At 44.4% G+C, this 25,826-nt stretch overlaps 1 protein-coding gene across 4 annotated transcripts in view; it reads left to right on the forward strand.

The window, feature by feature from the left end:
* Positions 1-7,792: 7,792 nt before the first annotated feature.
* LOC140493467 (lysosomal acid phosphatase-like) overlaps positions 7,793-25,826 on the forward strand; it is a 129,208-nt gene continuing 111,174 nt past the window's right edge. For all 4 annotated transcript variants that reach the window (XM_072591927.1, XM_072591928.1, XM_072591926.1 and 1 more), the window contains exon 1: positions 7,793-7,964. In XM_072591927.1, the coding sequence (XP_072448028.1) occupies positions 7,878-7,964 (87 nt within the window). In that variant the 5' untranslated portion in view covers positions 7,793-7,877. The remainder of the gene's footprint in view (positions 7,965-25,826) is intronic.

A 25,826-nucleotide genomic window follows, 5' to 3' on the forward strand; every position in this document is an offset into this window, starting at 1 on the left:
TGCCTGTTTTTCTCGAGATTCCATGAACTGCCTTCAGATAAGCGCCCTGACCAGCATTGACCAATCTCTACGACCAAACTTGGCCAATTCCAGCTCTGAAATATCAGATTCCTTACTGACCACACTCAATCCTGGGACTGATATCTCCACAGCTGACTGATATGCTTGTAATCCCCAGACCTCGTGCATTTGACCCACAGGACGGAGTGTGTCACTATCCTTGTCCATAAGGAACCCTTGTAGAACCAAGTGCATGATTGATTGTGGCCATCCTTGCTGGATTAAGTGAGATCAGACCAGGGCCTGGTCTGACCAGCTGGAGTTGACTTTCATTCCAGTAAACATTCCTCCTCTTTGACTTTTGTACATAACCTGCTCATCAGAGGGTTTGGTGCAGAAACTGCTGGTGCATTCTGCAACTCTGACATTCACAAAACTCGATTTCCACACAGCCTTCATCTTCTCACATTCTGCCTTGAATTCAATATAAATCTGGAGTTAAAAGCTAACCTAATAGCGACCATATACCCACCACCTTTTATTGTAAAAACCCATCTGGTTCACTAATGCACTTTTATGGAAGAAAATCAGCCATCCTTATCCAGTCTGGCCTACATGTGACTCCAGACCCAGAACAACATGGTTGACTGTTAATTGTATTTTGAAATGGCCTAACAAGCTGCTCAGTTCAAGTCCAATTAGGGACTAGCATAGCCAGTGAGATATACATCCCATGCAAGAATTTCAAAAATGTTCACCAGAACTTGATGAGAGCAAGGACATGTGCAGGAGAGCTTGGATGACAAAGGTTAGAATGTGGGAAACTAGCCTGAAGAGTGTTGAACAGATAAATGCTGGCATGAACAAGGTTTTCAGCAGCTGATGAGTTGAGCTGCGGCAAAATCAAGTGAGAATAGAAGTAGAAATCAATGGATTCAGTGGTGGCAGGAATAAGAGACGAGAAGCTCATCTTGTGGTCAAATATCATAGAATCCTTACAGTGTGGAAACAGGCACTTCAGCCCAACAAGTCCACACTGATCCTCCAAAGAGTAACTTACCCAGACCTATTCCCCGACATTAACCTTTGACTAATGCACCCAACCTACACATCCCTGGAAAGCTAGTGTGCTTCCAATTAAACCTGTTTGACTATAACCTGGAGTTGTGTGATTTTTAACTTTGTACACTCCAGTCCAACACCGGCATCTCCAAATCACACACATCCCTGAAAACTGTGGACAATTTAGCATGGCCATTCACCTACCCACACATCTTTGGATTGTGGGAGGAAACCAGAGCACCTGTGCAGACATAGGGAGAACGTGCAAACTCCACTCAGACAGTCACCCGAGGCTGGAATTGAACCTGGATCCCTGACACTATGAGGCAGCAGTGCTAACCACTGAGTGCCACCCCCAAGTCACTGTCACCAAGTTTGTCGGACAGTCTGGTTTTTTATCCTTTGGTTACCTAGTACACCAGCATGCTATTAAAATCTTTAATGGAGTTAGTATCTAAGCAACAGGGCTTACTGGAGTGAGACCAAAGACAATATAATTAGAAGAAATTTCCACTCTTCCACTCCTGCATGTCAGGTAGATAGTGTTGGCAACTTCATATCAACAGAGGAGCTCCGAATGATCATTTTGAAATGCAGCTGGGTTGTTGTGTGCATTAATGTGATAGATAGTAGGAGTACGGAATGCACTCAGGCAATGTTGTTACAGGGCAATATGTAGGAGGTGGGGCCAAGAATAAATCTTTGAGGGTCCCCAAAGGAAGGGTGCAGAAGCAGAAAGGGAAGCCATTGTTGGTGATTCTCTGGATACGTTGGGACAGATAAGAATGGACCTGGATGAGAACAGTCCCATCTAGCTGGACATTTCGAGAGGTGTTGGAGAAGGATGGCTGGTCACTCTGTGAAAGGTTGCAGTTAGGTCAAGAAGGACAAGGAGGAAGTGTTTGCCACAGTCACCATGGGGTATCATTTGTAACTTTGGTAAGAGCTGTTTCAGTGCTGTGGCAGAGTGAAAAGCTAATTGAAGAATTCAAACATGGAATTCTGGAAAAGATGGATCTGTATTTTGAAAACAACAATACATTCAAGGCCTTCTGAGAAAAAAGGGAAGTTGCTGATGTAATTTTAAAGGAAGACAGGGGTCAAGGGTTGGTTCTTTGAAAGAGGTGTTGAGTAATATCCCATGAACCAAAGATTTCTATGCACAAGTCAATGTCTTGAAGCGAAAAATGGGAGAACGCTTGCCAATAATGACAGGTTAAACGGTAAATGGAACTGCATCTGAAGAAAGTAAATGGTTCATTTTATCAGCTGACATGGCACTGGGAGGGGAAATCAATGTTCAATTGAATGTGATTAGGATTGAGCAAGCTAGGTGGGTCATTAAGAAGATGAACTTGTAGTGGCCACAAAAGCCAGAGAAAGATATCAAGTTCAGGGAAGATTAGGATTTTAAATTAATGTCTGGTTCTTTTTTAAGTATTATAATTGAATCTTTATCCACCATCCTTTCATTTAGTGAATTTTACATGTAAAATCTTTTGGACTGTTTTGCCAAATAACTTAATTTTTTATCCTTTGGTTACCTAGTACACCAGCATGCTATTAAAATCTTTCATGACTTTGAACAGCTCAATTAAATCTCAACTTAACCTTCTCTATTCAAATAACAATCTCACCTTTTCCAACTAATCAGAGTTCCACAACCTGGTTTTTATTAATGTATGTCATATCCAGGTACGATGTACCTATACATACATTAGGCTTTACAACTGTGCAGTAGTCACACTGACATTATATCTGTTTGCCATACCTCTGAATGTGGCTGACAGTGCAGATAAATGGCCTTTAAGAATACACCTAAAACCTTTTTGTTAAAGTGACAGAGTGCCTTTACAAAGACATGTTGTGATGGAAAATGTTGATAACAACGTTTTTCTTCCATTCAGGGGATGGTGGTGAACTACAGTCTTGAACTACTTGTAGTTCTTATAAGTCATAGAGATGTACAGCATGAAATAGCCCCTTTGGTCCAACTCCTCCATGCCAACTAAATATCCTAAATTAAATTACCCATTTTCCAGAATTTGGCCCATCTCCCTCTAAATCCTTCCTATTTATTAACACAGTATTCCAAAAGTAGCCTAACCAATGTCCTATACAGCTGTAACATGACCTCCCAACTCCTATACTCAATGCACAGACCAATAAAGACAAGCATACCAAATGCCTTCTTCACTGTCCTATCTACCTGCAACTCCACTTTCAAGGAACTCTGAAGCTACGCTCCAAGGGCTCTGTATTTGGCAACGGTCCCCAGGACCTTAACATTATAAGTTCTGCCTTGATTTGCCCTACCAAGATCTAGCACTTCACATTTATCTAGATTAAACTCCATCTGCCACTCCTCAGCCCATCTCATCTGAGATAATCTTCTTCACTGTCCAGTACACCACCAATTTTGGTGTCATCTGCAAATTTACTAACCATACTTCCTATAGTCACATTATATAAGTGACAAAAAAGCAGTGGCCCTAGCACTGATCCCCTTTGTGGTGTTCAGATACCTACATTGCTAATAGAGAGGGAGTTCTGTAGTCTTGATTCAGAAACAGTGAAGGAACGGTGATATATTTCCAAGTCAAGACAATGCATCGTTTGGAGCGGAATGTACATGTGCTGGTGTTGCTATTTATCTGCTGCCTTTTTCCTTGAGAGAAAAACCACACATGTATCATTTTTATCTGCAAGTGTGCATGTAGCTGTCATGTTATAAGCAGCATCCATGTATGTGGCCCTGGTTAAAATTCATAATGATGCAAATGAGAGCAGTATTATGCACATAGCATCTTACAACAATGCTGTTTTCAAACATGGTCAAAAGAATTCTTTTGGTGTCATGTCTAATGTGCAAAGGGTGTCTACTGGATTTACTACTGTATCTTCTCAGTCATGAAGCAGTACTCTGAGTTGCCTTCTGCCCACAAACTGATGACTTTGGCAATTCAGACATAACGATGCAGGCAATATTCATGTCCAATTCCAGGTCAGGGGATGAGACTGTAATGGATACTCGGCATTGCCAGGAGGCTCCACCTCTTCAGCCTTCTGAAACTGCCAAATAGAAATTCTAGCACTCATCCCTCAATCTTCAGTTTGCAATCTTTCAAGGAATCTCATAGACTCTTGATCACTGTGCTTCTTTCAATTATTGTGCAGCATTTATATGAGGCTATGTAGGCCAACAGGATTTACTCATTGCTCAAAGGAGCATTCACTGAGAATTTCATTATGTGCTCACAAAGCTTCCAAATATTCATCATGGATGGAAGGGGCAGTGGTGTGACCATTTGGGGAATCATAGAATAATTTCAGGATAGAATGAGTCTGTTTGGCTGATTGGATCTGTGCTAACTTTCTGCAACAGATATTCAGCTAATTCCACATCCCACAACAATTCCCCCACAGTTTTGTCTCTTCAGATAATGATCCAATTCACTTTTGAAAACCTAGACTGATGTTGCCTCCTCCAGTGAGGACCAGATCCTAACCATTTGCTATGTGAAATAGTTTTTCATCATATTATGAGGGGTGGAAGGTATAGGACAGATGTTAGGGGTAGATTCTTTACTCAGCGAGTCGTGAGTTCATGGAATGCCCTGCCAGTAGCAGTGGTGGACTCTCCCTCTTTATGGGCATTTAAACGGGAATTGGATAGGCATATGGAGGATAGTGGGTTGGTGTAGGTTAGGTGGGCTTGGATCGGCGCAACATCGAGGGCCAAAGGGCCTGGACTGCGCTGTATTCTTCTATGTTCTATCTCAGCTTTCCTGTACCCTCCTAATTCTGTGTTCTGTGGTTGTCAATCCTTTCATTAATAGGAGTAGCTTCTCTCTATCAACTCTGACCAGACCCCTCTTGACTTTGTGATTTGGAGATGCCGGTGTTGGACTGGGGTGCACAAAGTTAAAAATCACACAACACTAGGTTATAATCCAACAGGTTTAATTGGAAGCACACTAGCTTTCGGAGCGCCGTTCCTTCATCAGGTGGTTGTCAACCACCTGAAGGAGTGATGCTCCAAAAGTTAGTGCTTCCAATTAAACCTGTTGGACTATAACCTCTTGACTTTGGAAGCCTTGACCAGTCCTCCCCATGATCTCTCAAAGAACTGTCTAGTTTTACTAATTTGTCTTTGTAACAGAAATCTTTCATCCCTGGAAACTTTGCCAGTCATTTGTTTTTGCACTGTAACCATTGTTTTGTATCTTTTACTTTATATTACCTCTCCGTGTTCTTCTATTTTTCACTTCTCTGCATCCTCAATCCACAGATCTATGATGTGAATTGTATTAATTTTAAGCAAGGTCTACAGCTGGAGGATAATGATCAGATGAGGAGGTAGTTTCTTTTCTCTCAGAGGGTCGTGCGTCCTTGGAAATCTCTTCCTGAAAATGTGGTGGCAGCAAGACATGAATCATTCAGCATGGAAAAGGACCCTTCAGTCCAACCAGTCCATGCTGAATGTAACCCCAAACTAAACTAGTCCCACCTACCTACTCCTGACACCTTATCCATCCAAACCTTTCCTATTCATGTACTTATCCAAATGTCTTTTAAATGTTGCCATTGTACTCGCATCCTCAGGAGGTTCATTCCACACACAAACCACACAAAAATTTGCCACTATGTCTTTTTTAAAATCTCTCTCCTTTCACCTTAAAATGTGCCCCTTTGTCTTTACGTCATCTAATCCTCAGGAAAAGACCCCTACCATTAACCCTCTCTACTATACCCCTCTGATTTTATAAACTTCTTTACCCCTCAATCTCCTACGCTTGAATGTAAAAAGTACCAACCGTCCAGTCCCAACAACATCCTTGTGAATATTTTCCGAACCCTCTCCAGTTTAATAATATCTCTCCTCTAACAGAGTGAGAGACAGCTATTAATCCAACAAATGATGGATTAATAGGTTATTGGGACTAGGGGGAGTGCATAGCAACCTTATTGATTGTTGGAGCATACATTCGAGCCCAGGTGTCCCTGGAGAAGGAGCATGTGGTGACTACAAGCATCTTTGAGCTATTCAGGGAGAGGTGAACACCGCAGGGAGTGGAGTGTATTACTGCCGCTTCCAACTCTATTTTGATTTAATCCTCATCCTCCCCTTCACTGTTTGATCATGCAGCATTGCCCTTAGCGATTACATCACCACAGGAAATGACATCACCAACCCAAAGAAACTCAATATAAGCAGGAATCATCAGCAGTGCTTCGCCCCGAGGCCCACCAAAGATGTTAGCTAGTAGGGTGACGAAACATCTGGAAATGAACCTTCCAGCTAAGCGAGCAAACCTACATCCAGAGGGCACTGCTTGTGACTGGCCACTCTGGTGTTTCCTTTCTCCCTGGTGGTGGAATATCAATAAAGACTTAAACACATGTTGTTCCCACTGTACACACACCTGCACACACACACCCCATGGGCGCTGGGGAAAATAAGCACTACCGTAGTTAGACGGTAGTCATAGAGTCAGCCCCTTAGGTCTCTTTTATATCTTTCCCACAACCTGTGCCCTCTAGTTCTGGACTCCCCGACCCCAGGGAAAAGACTTTGCCTATTTACCCTATCCATGCCCCTCATAATTTTATAAACCTCTATAAGGTCACCCCTCAGCCTCCAACGCTCCAGGGAAAACAGCCCCAGCTTGTTTAGCATCTCCCTATAGCTCAGATCCTCCAACCCTGGCAACATTCTTGTAAATCATTTCTGAACACTTTCAAATTTCACAACATCTTTCCGATAGGAAGGAGACCAGAATTACACGCAATGTTCCAACAGTGGCCTAACCAATGTCCTGTACAGCCGCAACATGACCTCCCAACTCCTGTACTCAATACTCTGACCAATAAAGGAAAGCATACCAAACGCCTTCTTCACTATCCTATTTACCTGAGACTCCACTTTCAAGGAACTATGAACCTGCACTCCAAGGTCTCTTTGTTCAGCAACACTCCCTAGGACCTTACCATGAAATGTATAAGTTCTGCTAAGATTTGCTTTTCCAAAATGCAACATCTTACATTTATCTGAATTAAACTCCATCTGCCACTTCTCAGCCCATTGACCCATCTGGTCCAGATCCTGTTGTAATCTGAGGTAACCCTCTTCGCTGTCCACTACACTTCTAATTTTGGTGTCATCTACAAATTTACTAACTGTAGCTCTGGGGGGGAAAAAAAGTCACAAAAAAAATAAAAAATTGAATAGTGGAGCAGGTTTGAGAAGCCCCAGTGCAGCACTCCTCATTCAAAAGTGATGAAAATTATTTCATCATAAATAATACTGATATTTTGTGAGAGTTAGGAAATTTGCTGTAGTGGCTGATAGCATTATCAAATATCCCACACCCAAACAGCCTGCAAGGGGCGAGGCGGCAGCATCACCTTCCCGCCACCGGTTGCTAGGGGCGGGGCGTCGACTCGGCCATCCGGTTGCTAGGGACCGGTGTCCGCCTCGGCCATCTTGTTGCCATTGGCGGGATTTTGGCTCGACCATCCGGTTGCTAGGGGCGGGGTTTCGGCCGGGCCCTCCGGTTGCTAGGGGCAGGGTTCCAGCCGGGACCCTCGGTTGCTAGGGGCGGGGTTTCGGTCGGGCCCTCCGGTTGCTAGGGGCAGGGTTCCAGCCGGGACCCTCGGTTGCTAGGGGCGGGGTTTCGGCCGGGCCCTCCTGTTGCTAGGGGCGGGGTTTCGGTCGGGCCCTCCGGTTGCTGGGAGCGGGGTGTCCGGTTTCACGGCCCCTCCTCCTCCTCCATGCCCAGCTGATTGTTTGACGCTCCTGCTGTCCGTGCTCCATGGCGCCGATCCTCTGCTCTCGGGTTGTGCTGCTGCTTGTCCTGGTGAGGGCGGCGGAAGGAAGGAGGCTGCACTTTGTCAACCTGGTGAGTGAGTGAGGGAGTGGGAGGGAGAGAGGGAGAGAGGGGGAGTGAGGGAGGGGGAGTGAGGGAGGGGGAGTGAGGGAGGGGGAGTGAGGGAGAGTGAGGGAGGGGGAGGGAGGGAGAGTGAGTGAGGGGGAGGGAGGGGGAGTGAGTGAGTGAGGGGGAGGGGGGGAGGGAGGGGGAGTGAGTGAGTGAGGGGGAGGGAGGGAGGGAGAGGGAGGGGGAGTGAGTGAGGGAGGGGGAGGGAGGGAGAGAGGGAGAGTGGGAGGGGGAGGGAGGGAGAGAGGGGGAGGGAGGGAGAGTGGGAGAGTGAGGGGGAGGGAGAGAGGGGGAGGGAGGGGGGGAGAGTGAGTGAGGGGGAGGGAGGGGGAGTGAGTGAGGGGGAGGGAGGGGGAGTGAGTGAGGGGGAGGGAGGGGGAGTGAGTGAGGGGGAGGGAGGGGGAGTGAGTGAGGGGGAGGGAGGGGGAGTGAGTGAGGGAGGGGGAGTGAGTGAGGGAGAGAGGGGGAGGGAGGGAGGGAGAGAGGGGGAGGGAGGGGGAGTGAGTGAGGGAGGGGGAGGGAGGGAGAGAGGGGGGGGAGGGAGGGAGAGAGGGGGAGGGAGGGGGAGGGAGGGGGAGTGAGTGAGTGAGTGAGGGGGAGGGAGGGAGAGAGAGTGAGGGAGGGAGGGGGAGTGAGTGAGGGGGAGGGAGGGAGAGAGAGTGAGGGGGAGGGAGGGAGAGAGGGGGAGGGAGGGAGAGAGGGAGAGTGGGAGGGGGAGGGAGGGAGAGAGGGAGAGTGGGAGGGGGAGGGAGGGAGAGAGGGGGAGGGAGGGAGAGAGGGGGAGGGAGGGAGAGAGGGAGAGTGGGAGAGTGAGGGGGAGGGAGAGAGGGGGAGGGAGAGGGAGAGAGTGAGGGAGAGAGGGGGAGAGGGGGAGGGAGAGGGAGAGAGGGAGGGGGAGGGAGGGAGGGAGAGAGGGGGAGGGAGAGTGAGGGGGAGGGAGGGAGAGTGAGGGGGAGGGAGGGAGAGTGAGGGGGAGGGAGGGAGAGTGAGGGGGAGGGAGGGAGGGAGAGTGAGGGAGGGGGAGTGAGTGAGGGGGAGGGAGGGGGAGTGAGTGAGGGGGAGGGAGGGGGAGTGAGTGAGGGGGAGGGAGGGGGAGTGAGTGAGGGGGAGGGAGGGGGAGTGAGTGAGGGAGGGGGAGGGGGAGGGAGGGAGGGGGAGGGAGGGGGAGTGAATGAGGGAGGGGGAGGGGGAGTGAGGGAGTGAGAATAGAATGATATGGACCCACTGGGGTTGGCTGGGAGGCATGAGGGATAAGAGGGTACAGGGAGGTGGATGAAGGTGAGGGAGGGTGACCAAAGGCGGAGAGGAGGGAGGTATTGGGGGATAAAAGAGGGAGAGAGGGGGAGGGAGGGAGAGTGAGAGTGAGTGAGGGGGAGGGAGGGGGAGTGAGTGAGGGGGAGGGAGGGGGAGTGAGTGAGGGGGAGGGAGGGGGAGTGAGTGAGGGGGAGGGAGGGGGAGTGAGTGAGGGGGAGGGAGGGTGAGTGAGTGAGTGAGGGGGAGGGAGGGGGAGTGAGTGAGGGAGGGGGAGTGAGGGAGTGAGAATAAAATGATATGGACCCACTGGGGTTGGCTGGGAGGCATGAGGGATAAGAGGGTACAGGGAGGTGGATGAAGGTGAGGGAGGGTGACCAAAGGCGGAGAGGAGGGAGGTATTGGGGGATAAAAGAGGGAGAGAGGTAGAGGAAAGTGGAATAGGAGGAGGGGGGGAGTAAGATAAAATAGGAGGGAGAGGGAGGGGAGGAACAAGGAGATGGGTGAGGGAGGGGTGGGGTGGGGTGGAGTAAGGGTGGCAGAATAGTAGGAGAGGGGGTGTGGTGGGAAGAGTGAAAATGGGAGGAAAGGAGGGGTGGATTTGTAGGGAGGGGGACCCCAGGGCTGGGATGGACCCTGGGGGAGGGGGAGCGGGATCCCAGGGTTGGGTGGACTCATTTAGCCAACTGTCCGGTTTCTGCACAGTATGGATCCTATGATTGAGAAGCCCTAACTAAACTGGAATCAATGGGTATTGGGGGCAAACTGCCTGGTGCTTGGAATCCAACCTTTTATATAGAAACACAGTTATTTGATGGTCGATCATCTCAGCTCCAGCACATCACTGCCAGAGATCCCCAGGGTAGTGTCCAAGGCCCAATCACCTTCAGGTGCTTCATCATTGACCTTCCCTCTACTCTCAGATCAGAAGTGGAGATGTTTGTGCAATAATCAGCAATGTTCAGCAACATTTGCCAGTGCTCAAACGCTGAAGCAATTGCAACAGGACCTGGACGATAGCCAGGCTTGGGCTGACAAGTGCCAAGTAAGATTCACACCACGCAATTGCCTGGCTATGACCATCACCAGTAAGAGACAATCTAACCACCACTGCCCCTTGAAATTCAATGGAATCCCCAACTATCAACATCCTAGGGGTTATCATTGACCAGGAACTTAAATGAACTCACCAAATAAACAGCGGCTACAAGCGCAGGTCAGAGGCTAGGAATCCTGTGGCAGGTAACTCATGTCCTTACTCCCCAAAGCCAGTCTACCATTTACAACAACTAAGTCAGGACTGAGATGGAGTATTCCTCAACTTGCCTGAATGGGTGCAGCCCCAACAACACTCAAGAAGTTTGACACCATCAAGGATAAAGCAGTCTGCTTGTTTAGCACGACATCCATTCCCTTCCCTTCACTACCAACGCTCAGTAGAAGCAGAGTATACTGTCTTAACAGAAATTTACTGAAGATCCTCAGACAACCCTTCCAAACCCATGACCACTTCCATCTAGAAGGACAAGGACTACAGATATATGGGAACACCACCACCTGCAAGTTCTCTTCCAAGCTACTCGCCATCCTGACTTGGAAATATATTACCAGTCCTTCACTGACATTGGGTCAAAATCCTGGAATTCCCTCCCTGATGGCATTGTGGGTCAACCCATAGCATCTCGATTACAAAACTAGGGACTGGCATAAAATACTGGCCAGCCAGTGATGCCCACATCCCACAAATGAATAAATTTTAAAAAGGGAGATAGAGAAGGAGATGCAGAGGGGGGCTGGGAGGACAGAAGAGGTAGATGGGTGGGAGGAGGAACGGAGCGATATACATGAGGAGGAGAGGAGAGATGTAAGGACGGAGGAAGAGAGAATGAGAAGGAGGTGAGGAAGGACAGAAGGAGGTAAAGACGGAGGAGGGAGGAAGGAGAGAATGGTTAGGATGGAGGAGGAGGAGGAGGCGGGAGGAGAGGGGGGGGGCGAAGATGGGGAGAGGAGAGGGAGGTGTGGGTTGAGGAGGAGGGGAGGAGAGAAGAGGATGATCTCAACAATTCAATTTAGAACAAGTTCAGCCATGTCCAACAGTAGCAAGGGCAAGGTATGATCATTCAGTGTGTGATCATTCACTAGTGTGATCATTCACTAGTGTGATCATTCACTAGTGTGATCATTCACTAGTGTGATCATTCAGTGTGTGATCATTCACTAGTGTGATCATTCACTAGTGTGATCATTCACTAGTGTGATCATTCACTAGTGTGATCATTCACTAGTGTGATCATTCAGTGTGTGATCATTCAGTGTGTGATCATTCAGTGTGTGATCATTCAGTGTGTGATCATTCAGTGTGTGATCATTCAGTGTGTGATCATTCACTAGTGTGATCATTCACTAGTGTGATCATTCACTAGTGTGATCATTCACTAGTGTGATCATTCACTAGTGTGATCATTCACTAGTGTGATCATTCAGTGAGGAGAAAACACAAGGTGGGGAAATCTCATTAAGAGGAGTGGCAGAATGTGAAACTCTCGAATGTGTTTCAACAAATAATTATGGATGAATGTAACATATTGTGAAATATTCGGAAGTTAAATTTAAATGTTAGAAACAGCTAGTCAGATATTGTGCTCTTGTGTCAGAGCGGTACAATGATGTTGGCTAGTAACTTCTGGCAGTGAGAGTCAATAAAGCGTGGCACTGGAAATGGCACAGCAGGTCAGGCAGCATCCGAGGAGCAAGCGAGTTGAAGTTTCGGGAAGGGCCCTTCTTCAGGACTCCATATTTTAACTGTGCCAGAAAAGGAGAATCGACGTTTCGGGCATCAGCCCTTCTTCAGGTTGTCAGTGCCCATTGTCTTTGTAGCATCCAGTGCTTGCAGTTGTTCTTTGATATCTCATGGAGTGATTCGAATTAACTGAAGACTGCAGGGGGCCAAGGTGGATCATCCATTTGGTAGTCATGGCTGAAGATTGTCACAAATGCTTCAGGCTTGTCTTTTGCTCTGATGTGTTGGGCTGTCCCATCACGGAGGATGGGAACATTCCTGGAGCCACCTCGTTCAATCATGTTGTTTAGTTGTCCACCAACATTCACAACTAAATGTGGCAGGATTGTAGTACTCAGTCATTGGGTCATACAGCACAATCTGATCCATTGGTTGTGGGATTGCTTAGCTCCGTCTATTGCTTGCTGTTTGGATGTTTGTTTGGTAAGTTGGTTCACCAGGTTGGTGCTTAATTTTTTGGCATACCCTTCTGCAATTTTCATTGAGCCGGGATTGATCCCCTGGCTTGATGATAATGGTAGAGTGGACCCAAAAGATTGTAGATTGTGTTGGATTATGATTCTGCTGCTGTTGATAATCCACGTCACCTCACGAATATCCAATCTTGAGTTTCTAGCTCTGTTTGAAGCCTGTTTTGTTTAACACAGTAATAATGCCACACTGCATGCTGGAGGTTATTCTCAGTGTGAAGGAGGGACTTTGACTCTGATCTCCTGCATTTGCAATCCTCACTTTCTCCTTGTGGAGACAGAGTGTGGTGCTGGAAAAGCACAGCCAGTCAGGCAGCATCTGAGGGACAGGAAGATCGACGTTTCTCGCATAAGCCCTTCATCAGGACACGTCAGAGTTACTGATGAAGGGCTTATGCCCGAAACATCGATTCTCCTGCTCCTTAGGTGCTGCCTGACTGCTGGGCATTTCCACCATCACACTCTTCGTCTTTGTCTCCATAAGGACTGTACAATAGAGACACTGTCGTATGGAAGGAGCAAGAGGGTAACTAGAGAAAGGGTTGGCCTACTCAAGGACAAAGGAGGAAAGTTTTGCGTGGAGTCAGGGACAATGGGTAAGATTCTTAAAGAGTACTTTGTATCAGTATTCACCGAGGAGAGGGACATGATAGATGTTGGGTTAGGGATAGATGTTTGATTACTCCAGGTCAAGTCAGCATAAAGAGGGAGGAAGTGTTGGGTATTCTAAAAGGGATTAAGATGGACAAGTCACCAGGTCTGGATGGGATCTAGAGTTTAGATCAGAGTGGTGCTGGAAATAAAACAGCAGGTCAGGCAGCATCCAAGGAGGAGGAAAATCGATGTTTAGGGCAAAAGCCCTTTTATTAGGAATGCTGTGCTTTTCCAGCACTACTCTGATCTAAATTCTGGTTTCCAGCATCTGCAGTCCTCACTTTTGCCTGGATGGGACCTATCCCAAGTTACTGAGGGAAGCAAGAGAGGAAATAGCTGGGGGCTTAACAGAATCTTTGCAGCATCCTTGAACACAGGTGAGGTTCTGGAGGACTGGAGAATTGCTAATGTTGTCCCATTGTTTAAGAAGGGTAGCAGGGATAATCCAGGTAATTACAGACCTGTGAGCCTGACGTCAGTGGCAGGAAAGCTGCTGGAGAAGATACTGAGGGATAGGATCTAATCCCATTTGGAAGAAAATGGGTTTATCAGTGATAAGCAGCGTGGTTTTGTGCGGGGAAGGTCATGTCTTACAAACTTAATAGAATTCTTTGAGGAAGTGACCAAGTTGATTGAGGGAAGGGCTGTAGATGTCATATACATGGACTTCAGTAAATCGTTTGATAAGGTTCTCCATGGTAGGCTGATGGAGAAAGGGAAGTCACATGGAGTCCAGGGTGTACTAGCTAGATGGATAAAGAACTGGCTGGACAACAAGAGACAGAATGTAGTAATGGAAGGAAGTTTCTCAAAATGGAGAACTGTGACCAGTGGTGTTCCTCAGGGATCTGTGTTGGGACCATTGTTGTTTGTGATATACATAAAAGATCTGGAGGAAGGTATAGGTGATCTGATTAGCAAGTTTGCAGATGACACTAAGATTAGTGGAGTAGCAGATAGTGAAGGGGACTGTCAGAGAATACAGCAGAATATAGGTAGATTGGAGAGTTGGGCGGAGAAATGGCAGATGGAGTTCAATCCGGGCAATTGCTTGGTGATGCATTTTGGAACATCCAATTCAAGAGTGAACTATATGGTAACTGGAAAAGTCCTGGGGAGAATTAGTGTACAGACAGCTCTGGGTGTTCAGGTCCATTGTTCCCTGAAGGTGGCAACGCAGGTCAGTAGAGTGGTCAAGAAGGCATATGGTATGCTTTCCTTCGTTCGACAGGGTAGTAAGTACAAGAGTCATGTTATAGTTGTTTAGGACATTGGTTTGGCCCCCTTTGGAATACTGCATACAGTTCTGGTCATCACATTACCAAAAGGATGTGGATGCTTTGGTGCAGAGGAGGTTCACCAGGATGTTGCTGGTATGGAGGGTGCTAGCTATGAAGAGAGGTTGAGGAGATTAAGATTATTTTCATCAGAAAGACATAGGTGTTGGGGGGGGGAGGAGGTGGGGGACAGTGGTGGAGGGAGGGGGACCTGATTGAGTCCATAAAACCATGAGGGCTATAGACAGGGTGGATAGCTAGAAGCTTTTAACGAGAGTGGGGGACTCAATTACTAGGGGTTAGGAGTTCAAGGTGAGAGGAGAAAAGTGTAAGGGAGATATGCATGGAAGGTTCTCTACGCAGATGGTGGTAGGGGCCTGGAATGCATTGCCAGCGGAGGTGGTAGAGACAGGAACGATAGCATCATTTAAGATGTATCTAGATCGATACATGAATCGGCAGGGAGCAGAGGGATACAGATCCTTAGAGAATAGGTGACACATTTAGGTAGAAGATCTGGATCGACACAGGCTTGGAGGGCTGGAGAGCTTGTTGTTGTGTTGCAATGTTCTTTGTTCTTGACTGTACTGTCCCTCTTGTGATTCCCTCACCAACTGCCACAGATCCAGTCTAGTATCAATTTTAGGACCTGACTAGTTCAATGAGTAATGCAACTGCTGAGCCACTCTTGGTGGTGGACATTGAAATCCCCATCCAAAATACATTTTATGCCCTTGCCACCCTCTGCTTCCTCCAAGTGTTGTTCAGCATCAAGGGGCGCTGACTCATCAGCCAAGGGGAGACACTGTGTGGCAATTCGGAGGCCATGTTTGACTTGTGTCCAGTCTGAAGGCTCCCAGCCTCTTCCTGGCTGTAGACACTATCTCTGCTGTAAGGTCTGATTCCATGAGTATGACAGTGTCAGGCTGTGGCTTGGCTCGTCTCGATGTGACACTAACTCCTCGATGTAAGTAAGGAGGACTTTGCAGGGTCAACAGGGCTGCGTTTACTACTATCACTCTGATGCCTTGTTCAATGTTACTGTCCATCTCACTTAATTTCTTTATTTACATGTGTTGGAATGATACCTGGCTTTTTGCAAGGCAGGTAAGAGTCAAGCACATTGCAATGGATTTGGAGTCATTTGTCAACAAGATGAGGGAAGGACACATGATGGATCAGATGCGTTTTTACCACTATCTATATTTGACTTGCTTTAATTCAGATTTTATTGAATTTAAAATTCACAATGTGTTGTGGTGAGATTTGAAACAATGCTGCACAGCATTTGTCTAGGCATCTAGATCGCTTTTCCAATGACAATTCCACTACACTGCTGCCTAACCCCTCCCTTCTACAAGTGGAAACAGTTTCTGTCTGTATTCTTTCAAAACCAGTCATGATTGTGAATAGTCCTACCCTATCTCCTCAGAACCTGCTTCACTCCAAGGAGAACATTCTCCATTTTAGTTTTTCTGACATAACTAAAGCAACTGCTCTTTGCTTTCACACTGTGACTCTTCTCTGTGTCCCTTCTCAGATTTTGCCATCCTAAAGAGCAGTGGTCAGAATTGGGATCAATATTCCAACTGAGGTCTTTGATATTGTTTTGTAATGTCTCCTTATGTCTTAAATCAGAAGCAAAGTCTATAAAATAAATTATGAGGATGGGTATTTGAAATGGGAATGAGTTGCGATGATGCTGATCAGGAGAGAAGGCGAAATCGAGAAACAGAATACTGAGGTAGAAAATGGTACAACTACTCAGGGTAAAATCTGTGAAAAGCAATCAAATGACCTTTCAGCAGAACACAGCCCAATTCAAATAAATTGGCTGTTATTGCAATGATTGTGAGATCGCAATTTGTCTGGATACTAGGGAGACCCTTCCTGCTCTTTGTTTCAAATGGTGTGCAGAATGATTTCGGACTGGGCCTCGGTTTAACATTCGTGACTTCTCAATTTCCAATTCTTCTTGTCATTTTACTGAATGGCCTGGACTGTTTCCCAGCTGGAGAATCAGAATTTCACTGTGCTTGGAGGAAGCCCAAAACTCTGATTGCAGCCAGATGCAGGGAATGTTTAACTCTACGTAGTGCTTTGTTACCTTTCCCCTAAAATTGATCTCACACTTAGGCTGCATATTATATACGTTCACATGTCACTGTTTCTTCCTTGGAATCATTAAGGATGTGTCATGGGATATGCAGTTGATCATGTTTGGGATTGACCCCTTTCTGTAGAAAAGGATTGAGTTCTTTCTATTTGCCTACAGAGTAAAACTGGCCAAATCTCTGTTCCCCTGCTGAGCCTACATCAGGGCAGAGGGTTGGTAACTCTCGTCTTGAAAAGACATTTTCTACCTGTAAGATGGTCAGATCATATATTCTGATACATTTCACTCAAGATCAGCACAGTGAAAGTTCTCCTTTGAGGCAAACCATTCTGAAAACTGCAAAGCTTTAATCCGTTAAATACTTCACCACTCACCATAAGCAATAGAATATGTCACTGGTAGACTGTGTGTCATCAGTCTGTTTTGTGTGAAAGAAGTTTGTTTTTACCTATTCTTGGCATATTCTAAATCATTAAGTTATCAACAAAATCCTGAGTTGAAAAATGAATGTTATTTAATTTTGGCTAAGTTTGACAAAATAATGCACTCCATCTATCTGAGGCCAGGCTAATATACAGAAAGCTTGGTTACAAATAGTGCTTTTACAGATTTAATTTTACTCTATCTCTAACTTGCCATCCCTGGACTCCCTTGTGCCATGTTTATAGTTTCTGGAATGGATTTGATACTTTAAACTTGAAGTGAAGGATTCAAGAAGTGTGGTTGTGTTTTGTTGTAGTTGAATATTTCAGAGGTTGGCTTCCAGGTGAACCTTTTGAAATGTAAGTACTGTGACTTAGAGCTAATTGAGTCTTGTTCTCAAACTGTCCAATGACGGTTCTTCTGGCTCCTGATTAATAAGGATACAGTTGCACCTTGTGTCTTTCACTGAGTCTCACACCTGCACACACACAACATGGGTGTTGGGGAAAAATAAGCACTACTGCAGTTAGGCGGTAGTGTGGGGAAAAAAAAAGTATATAAAAAAAAGAAGAACAGGAAAAAAATAAGGATACAGTCTTTAAAACAGGTTTGACCGCATGACTAAAGGAGGGGCGGAAGGGTAAACAATATCACCAGGGAAAATGTGCTCATAAACTAATAGGTCTAAAGACCAATAAGTCACCTGGACCTGATGGATTGTATTCTAGGATATTTAAAATTGTAGCTGCAGAGATAATGGATGCGCTGGTCGTAATCTTCCAAAAATCCTTAGATCCTGGAAAAAGTCCCAAAGATTTGGAAAACTGCAAATGAACAGAAAGGAGAGGGGGGGACAAAGAAGCTAACAAGAGACCTGTTGGCTGAACAGCTTAGAAACTGCTAAAGTATTGTCAAGGGTATGATTGAGCATTTAGAAATAGAACATATATTAAGCAGAGTCAGCTTGGCTTCATGAAGAAAAACATCACGTCTGACAAATGTATTAGAATTTTTTCAGGAGGCAACAAGCAGGCTAGATAAAGGGGAACTGTAGATGTAAAAGGTGTTCGGTAATGTACTAAACATAATGCTACTTATAAGGCGACAGAATTGGGATTTCAGAATGGCAACTTGTAAGTAGCACTATATGGATTAGTGAGGGAGCCACAGTTGTCTATTAATATGTATATGGATGACGAAAATGAATTTACTATCAGCATGTTTATAGATCTCACAAATTTCCGGTCGAAGGCAAGTGGTGCGAATGACAGAGTATCTACAGAAGGATGTAGAAAGGTTAAATGAATGGACAAAAACTTGGCAATTGGAATATATACCTGAAAATGTGAGATTATTGACTTTGGCAGGAAGCAGACTGTAGAAATCTACGGCAAAGAAACATTTTGGAGTCACTGTGCATAAAAATGCTCGCATCCCAGTTCAGCAACTAATGGGGAAGGCAAGTGGAATGTTGACCTTTATTTCAAAGAGAATAGAGAATTAAAATAAGGAGGTTTTCCTAAAACTGTACATAGAGCTAGTTAGACCAAAGCTCCGTACCTAATAAGAGATGTACTGGCAAAGGAGACAGTCCAGAAAGGTTCACTAGGTTGATCTCAGTAATGAATGGATTGTCTTCTGAGGAGACAACAAATAAGTTGAGCTGATGCTCATTGGAGTTTAGAAGAATGAGAAAAGACCTTAGTGAGACTATAAGATTCTTCGGGGGCTTGATGTGGTAGAGGCACAAAGGTTGTTTATCTTGGAGGAAGGGTCTAGGACCAGAGGGCATAATCTCAGAGAAACATGTTGCCTAAAAAACGGAGATGAGAATGGATTTCTTCTCTGAGAGGAGAGTGCACCTTCCTATGGAGGGGTGTTGAGGTTTCATTGTTAAGTATGCTCAAGGTTGAGATAGACTCAGACTCTGATTTTGAATCATGGAGGGAAATGAATGGTGGAGCAGACTTGATGGACCTACTTCTGTTCCTACATCTTATGGTCTTACCGCAATATGTGTAGCATTCATAGCAAAGTAAACAAAAGGATAGAGCTCATTGAAATAAATAGATTCATTCTGATAGCAATTATGGAGCCATGACTTAAGTATAATAAAATTGGTGGTGGGGATGAATATTGAACAGACTATAACATTCAAGGAAACGAGGAAGCCAGGTAAGGGTGGAGGGGTAACACTCCTAATCGAGCCAGGTATTTGTGCAGTAGTTGAGTACGATTTTAGTTCAGGACATTAGGATATGGTATAGGTTTGGATGGAGATGAGTAATAATGAAAAGCTATCTCAAATGCGAGTGATCAATGGATCTTTTAAATGTCTCACCTTGACATTACTGTGTATACAAGAAGAAATAATGAGTGCTTGTGATTATAGGGAGGCAGTATTCATGGATGACTTTAATCCAGATATCAACTAGAAAAAAAAATCAGGTTGTGGTAGTATCTTGGATAAGGAGATCAGAGTGTGGGTTTGGAGAGAGTTTGTAAGAGCAGCACATTTTGGAACCAACCAGAGAGCAGGTTATACCATACTAAGTATCCTGTATTGTGACAGGGTTGAATAATGACCTCAAAATTCCAGCACCTCTAAGTAACAAGCACCAAAAAAGGGTTGAATTTTAGGCTCAGTTGAAATGGTGACCATAGGAGCATAAGAGTAGAAGTAGGCCATTTGGCTCCCTAAGCCTGCCTACCATTCAACAAAATCATGGCTGATCTGCCCCAGCTCTACTCTTGTGTCAGCTCAGCATTGCCATCAATTCTCGGATATTTGAAAACCTTTCTGCCATCTCTTTACATGCTTTCAATGATCCAGGCTCCACCGCTGCCTGGGAAGAGAATTCCAGACATGCACTACCCTCCAGGATAAGGAATTCTTTCTCATCTCTGTTTTAAATCTGCTTAAATACCCTTATTTTAGAGCTATGTCTCCTTGTTCGAGATTTTCCCATCAGTGGAAATATCTTCTTAACATTTATTCTGTCATGGTCCCTCAGATTCCTGTGCGCTTCAATGAAATTACTTCTCAATCTTGTACATAGAACATAGAAAAGTACAGCACAGAACAGGCCCACGATGTTGTGCCGAGACTTGATCCGAATGTCAAATATAGTACCTTAACCTATGCACCCCTCAACTCACTGATATCCTTGTGCATGTCCAGCAGTTGCTTAAATGTCCCCAATGACTTCGCTTCCACCACCACCGCTGGCAATGCATTCCATATATTCACAACTGTCTGCGTGAAGAACCTACCTCTGATGTGTCCTTTATAACTTCCTCCTAATATCTTCAAACTATGACTTCTCATACCAGTCAATCCTGTCCTGGGAAAAAGTCTCTGGCTACTTACTCTATCTATTCCTCTCATTATTTTGTACACCTCAATCAGGTCTCTTCTCTTCCTTCTCTCCAGAGAGAAAAGTCTGAGCTTATTCAACCTTTCTTAATAAGGCAAGCCCTCCAGTGCAGGCAGCATCCTGGTAAACCTTCTTTGCACCCTCTCTAAATCCTCTGTATCTTTCCTATAGTAGGACGACCAGAACTGGACACAATATTCCAAGTCTGGTCTCACCAGGGACTTGTAGAGCTGCAGCAAAACCTCGCGGCTCTTAAACCCGATCCCCCTGTCAATGAAAGCCAAAACACTATATGCTTTCTTAACAACTCTATCCACTTGGGTGGCAACTTTCAGGGATCGATGTACTTGGTCACCCAGATCCCTCTGTTCCTCCACACTGCCAAGAATCCTGTCTTTAATCCTATATTCAGCATTCGAGTTCAACCTTTCAAAATGCATCACTTTGCATTTATCCAGGTTGAACTCCATCTGCCATTTCTCAGTTCAGCTCTGCATCCTGTCTATGTCGTGCTACAGCCTGCAGTAGCCCTTTATACTATCGACAACATCTGCAAGTTTACTAACCCACCCCTCAACCTCCTCATCCAAGTCATTTATAAAAACTACCAAGAGCAGAGGCCCAAGTACAGTGCCCTGCGGGACCCCAGTCAACACTGTCTTTTAGGCAAAATACTTTCCATCTACAGCCACTTCTGTCAGCCAGCCAATTCTGAATCCAGGTAGCCAAATCTCCCTGTATCCCATACTTCCTGACTTTATGAATGAGCCTACCATGGGGAACCCTATCAAATGCCTTGCTGAAATCCATATACACCCCATCCACTGCTCGACCGTTGTCAACCTGTCTTGACACCTCCTTAAAGAACTATACACTTTAATGAATAATGACCTAAGCTGTATGTTGAGATTTGATAAGTCAACACCTTTATCCCAGGAATCAGCCTAGTCAATCACTTTTGAACTGCCTTCAATATCAGTATATCCTTTATTTAAAAACAACAGGTGCTGAATCTGTATACAGTACTCCAGGTGTGGTCTCAATAATACCTTGTACCCTTTGAACAAGACTTTTCAACTCCAACTAATGAAGGCCAAATTGCCATTGCCATCTTAATTGCTGAGCATGCAGGAGCAGCAACCTTTTGTGCATGAGACACAAAAACATCCAGATCACTACGATAGGCCTCCCAATAGCCAGCTGGCGATAGAGGAACAGATACGTAAGCAGATCATAGGAAGATGTAAAAAAACCAGGATTGTTGAAGTGGGTGATTTTAACTTGTACAATATTGACAGGGACTCCTTTTAGTTCCACGGGCTTAGTTGAGGCAGAATATGTGTGGTGTGCCTTGAAGGGTTTTTTGAAACAATATGTAGCTACTCCAACTAGGGAAGGTGGTGTACTGGACCTTGTATTGGGGAATGAGCCTGGCCAGGTGATTGAAGTGTGATTGAAGCTTCAGTGCCAATGTGTTTTGGGAACAGTAATTATAATTCTGTAAGTTTTTAAGATAGCTGTGATAGAATTAGACTGGTTCTTGGTTGCAAGTGCTAAATTAGCGGAAGGCTAATTACAATAGTTTTCAAAAGGAACTGAACAAATTAGATACTGAGAAGGAGCAGGATGGATGTCTTGGAAAAACATGATTAGATAAATTCCCAGGGTCTGATGTGATTTATTCGAAGATACTGAGGGAGGCAAGTGAGGAGATTGTTGGGGCCTTGACAGAGATCTTTAGCCACAGACAAGGTCCCAGATGTCTGGAGAATATTCCATGTTGTTCCTTCCTTCATTAAGAAGGAAAGGCATAATCCAGGAAATTATAAACCGGTGTTATGGACCAGACCAAACCCCCCTCAAAATATTTTAATAAAATGGCCTAGACCCTAACCTTATGTTAAAGGTAAGCATAAGGTGTTGCATTCCAGATGCAATTCAATTGGTCAAACTACTTAATGTTAAGCAAAACATAACTTTATTCATAGAACAAAAGAAAAAAAAGAAAAGATTGGCTTAGCTGCAACTTTATCAAAGTGCTTAACAAAATCATAGAGACAGAGACAGTAACTAATCCTAATTTACTGTTCGAATGTAACATTCCAGAAACATATCCTTGGCAAAGGCAAATTCAGAAAAACAGATTGTCTCACATGTAGTAGTAGGAAAATGCCAAGAGAAAACTGAATGTGTAGCAGGGCGAGATGTACAGCAGCTTCCAAACCTTGCTGAGACCTCAGCAACAACTGCTGAAAGCTAAAACTAGACATCCTGGTTCAGTGGGGGTTTGAGACTGCTATTCAGACTGCTTCAATGGTTCCAAATTTTAAAAAACAAGATCTCACAAGTGGTTTACACTGAATTTTCAATAGACAATCTCTGTACCTCTGCCTTAAAACCTGCTTCAAACAGAACCAGGCCAAAATTAAGCCATTGCATCATCACAGCCGATGAGCCTTACATCAGTGATAGAGAAAGTATTGGAGAAGATTCTTAGGGACAAAATTTACTAGTATTTAGAGAATTTACTAGCATTTAGAGCTTATTTAGGATAGTCAGCATGGGTTTATGCAGAAGAGATTTTGTCTCTCAAACGTGATGGAGTTTTTGAGGAAGTGATGAACATGATTGATGAGGATAGGGCAGTGGATGTTGTCAACATGGACTTCACTAAAGCATTTGACAAGGCCCCCCCTGGTAGGCTGACCCAGAAAGTTAGTGAGTTGGTCAGTTGGTTACAAAATTGGTTTGGTTGTAGAGGTCAGAGGATGGTTGTTAAGGGGTGTTTTTGTGACTGGAGTCTGTGACCAGTGGTGTTTCACAGTGATCAGTGCTGCGACCTCCTGTTGTTTGAAATACAGTGAATCCTTTGTATATGCTAAATCACATCACGAATTCGCCTATTCACGCCAAAAATAAGTAACAACAAAACTCAGCGTTCATGGGTAAAAATTGTATATCTGTGATATTTTTAACCATTTAAATTTTTTTTAATAAACTTAATTTTCGTGAGTTTCATCGTTCAGAGAGTTTCTCAGGAACGAAACCTATGGATATGGAGAAATGATCCATATAAACTATTGAAAACAAAAAAATGCTGGCAATCACAGCAGGCCAGGTGGCATTCATGGAGAGAGAGCAAACTAATGTTTTGAGTCTAGATGACTCTTCATCAGAGCTGTCTTCATCATCTGCTCTGATGAAGAGTCATATGGACTCAAAACATTACTTTGCTTTCTCTCCATGGATGCTGCCTGTGATTTCCAGCATTTTTTGCTTTCAGTACAGCTTCTAGCATCAGTTCTGGTAATTTGTTCCTACATTTGTATATTTAATGATTTGGTTGAAAATGTAGTTGGTCTGATTAGTAAGTTTGCAGACAACATGAAATTGGTGGAATTGTGGACAGTGAGAAAGGTTGTCAGAGGATACAGCTTATACACACATAAAGGGTAGAGATCAGTTGGCAAGTTGGATGGAGAAATGGTCGATAGCATTTAATCTGGATAACAAAATCTTTCCTAGAGCAGGGAGACCAGAATTGAACACAGTATTCTAAAAGTGGTCACACCAACGTACTGTACAGCCGCAACATGACATCCCAACTCCTCTACTCAATGCACTGGTCAATGAACGCAAGCTTTCTGAAAATCCCAATACATTGCAATCACCAATTCTCCTTCATCTACTCTGCTTGTTATATCGTCAAAGAATGCCGGGGAGTTTGTCAAACATAATTTCTCCTTCACAAAACCATGTTGACTCTTTGATTTTATTAAGCTTTCCTAAATCCATTGCTATTTCTTCCTTAATAATGAACTCTAGCATCTTCCCAACTGTATGTATTAAGGCCAACTGGCTTATTGTGTTCTGCTGTCTATGTCCCTCCTTTCTTGAACAGGGGCATCACATTATCAGTTTTCCAATCCAGTGGAATCATCTCAGAATCCAATCAGTTGTAATAATAAGAATCATAAATTACAGAAGAGGTCCTTCCATCATCAATTGCGTAGTCAAAGATACATGAAATCTACACTAGTCCCAGCCTGCTTTTTATAATGCTTTCTTCATACTTCTGTAGTTATCTTTACTTAATTTGAGGACACTGCTTCAGACCGAAGTTGTTCTGCCTGAAACTAAACTACAATGATATGATTGCTACTCTCAAGGGGACCATTGTTTATGACATCTCTTATTAATCCATCTAATATAGTCTGTTTTCCAATTGGTTCTGTATCATGCTGCTCTAAGAAACAATCTTTGATGAAGTTTAGAAATTTATCTTTCATGTTGTGTTTGTCCAGTTAGTTATGCAAATTAAAATCACCCTTGCCAATTGTACTGTCCCTCATACAATCCTCCATTATTTGTCATTTGTCATTTGTTCTTCAGTAAGACAGCTCTTTGGGAGCCTGTAGAAACTCCCATCCATGACTTCTTATCGCCATTCTTTATTTTCACCCAAACTATTCTTCGTGATCTATTGTACCTTTATCACAAATCACCACTGTACTGATCCCATCCTTTATTAACAAAGCTGCCCCACCTCCTTTTCCTTCTTGTCTGTTTCTATTGAAGGAGGGCTTATGCCCGAAACGTCAATTCTCCTGCTCCTTGGATGCTGCCTGCCCTGCTGCGCTTTTTCACCTCTGTTTCTATTGAATATCAAATATGCTTGATGGTATAGTTCCCAGTTTTGATCACCTTGTCACCCTATCTCTGTGATAGCTATCAAGTCACATTTGTTTTTTTTCTTTTTTGTGCCACCAGCTCTTATTACTTTATTACCTGAATGCACACTACATTTGTAATGAGCCTTAAGGTTTGACATTTTAGCATTATCACTCTGTCTGGTTCTAGGTTCTGCAACATATTTTCCTGTCATGCTTTCATTATTGTTCATCTCCTCACTACCCTGCATCTCAACTGACCCTTTCCCACTCATCCTGGCTTCCTAAAACAGATATAGCACATGATCCAGAAGGCTAATGGCATGATAGTCTCTATTCAGATGAATTGAATAAAAAAGTAAGGAATATTCCAGTTACACAGAGCACTCTTAAGACCACATCTCAAATACTGTGTGCACTTTTGGTTTCTTTATTTAAGGAAGGATGTAAATGTGTTGGAACCGGTTCAGAGGAGGTTTCGGAGATTGGGGGTTGGACAGGCGGGGCTTGTCTCCACTGATGTTTATTAGAAGAGTGAAGAGTGATTTAATTCAAGTAATCTGAATAGTCTTGACAAGGTGAATATGGAAAGAAGGGTTCCTCTTTGGGTGAGTCCAGAACCAGGTCGCACTATTTTAAATTTACGGATCACCCTTTAAAGACAGAGATGAAAAGAAATATTTGTTCTCAGTTGTGTAACACTGGAACTCTTCAATTCGGAAAGTGATGAGGGTGGTTTCACTGAATAGTTTAAAGACAGGTGGATAAATCCTTGTTATTGGACTGGG

The sequence above is a fragment of the Chiloscyllium punctatum genome, chromosome 22 (assembly GCF_047496795.1).
Source record: "Chiloscyllium punctatum isolate Juve2018m chromosome 22, sChiPun1.3, whole genome shotgun sequence".
NCBI lineage: Eukaryota > Metazoa > Chordata > Chondrichthyes > Orectolobiformes > Hemiscylliidae > Chiloscyllium > Chiloscyllium punctatum.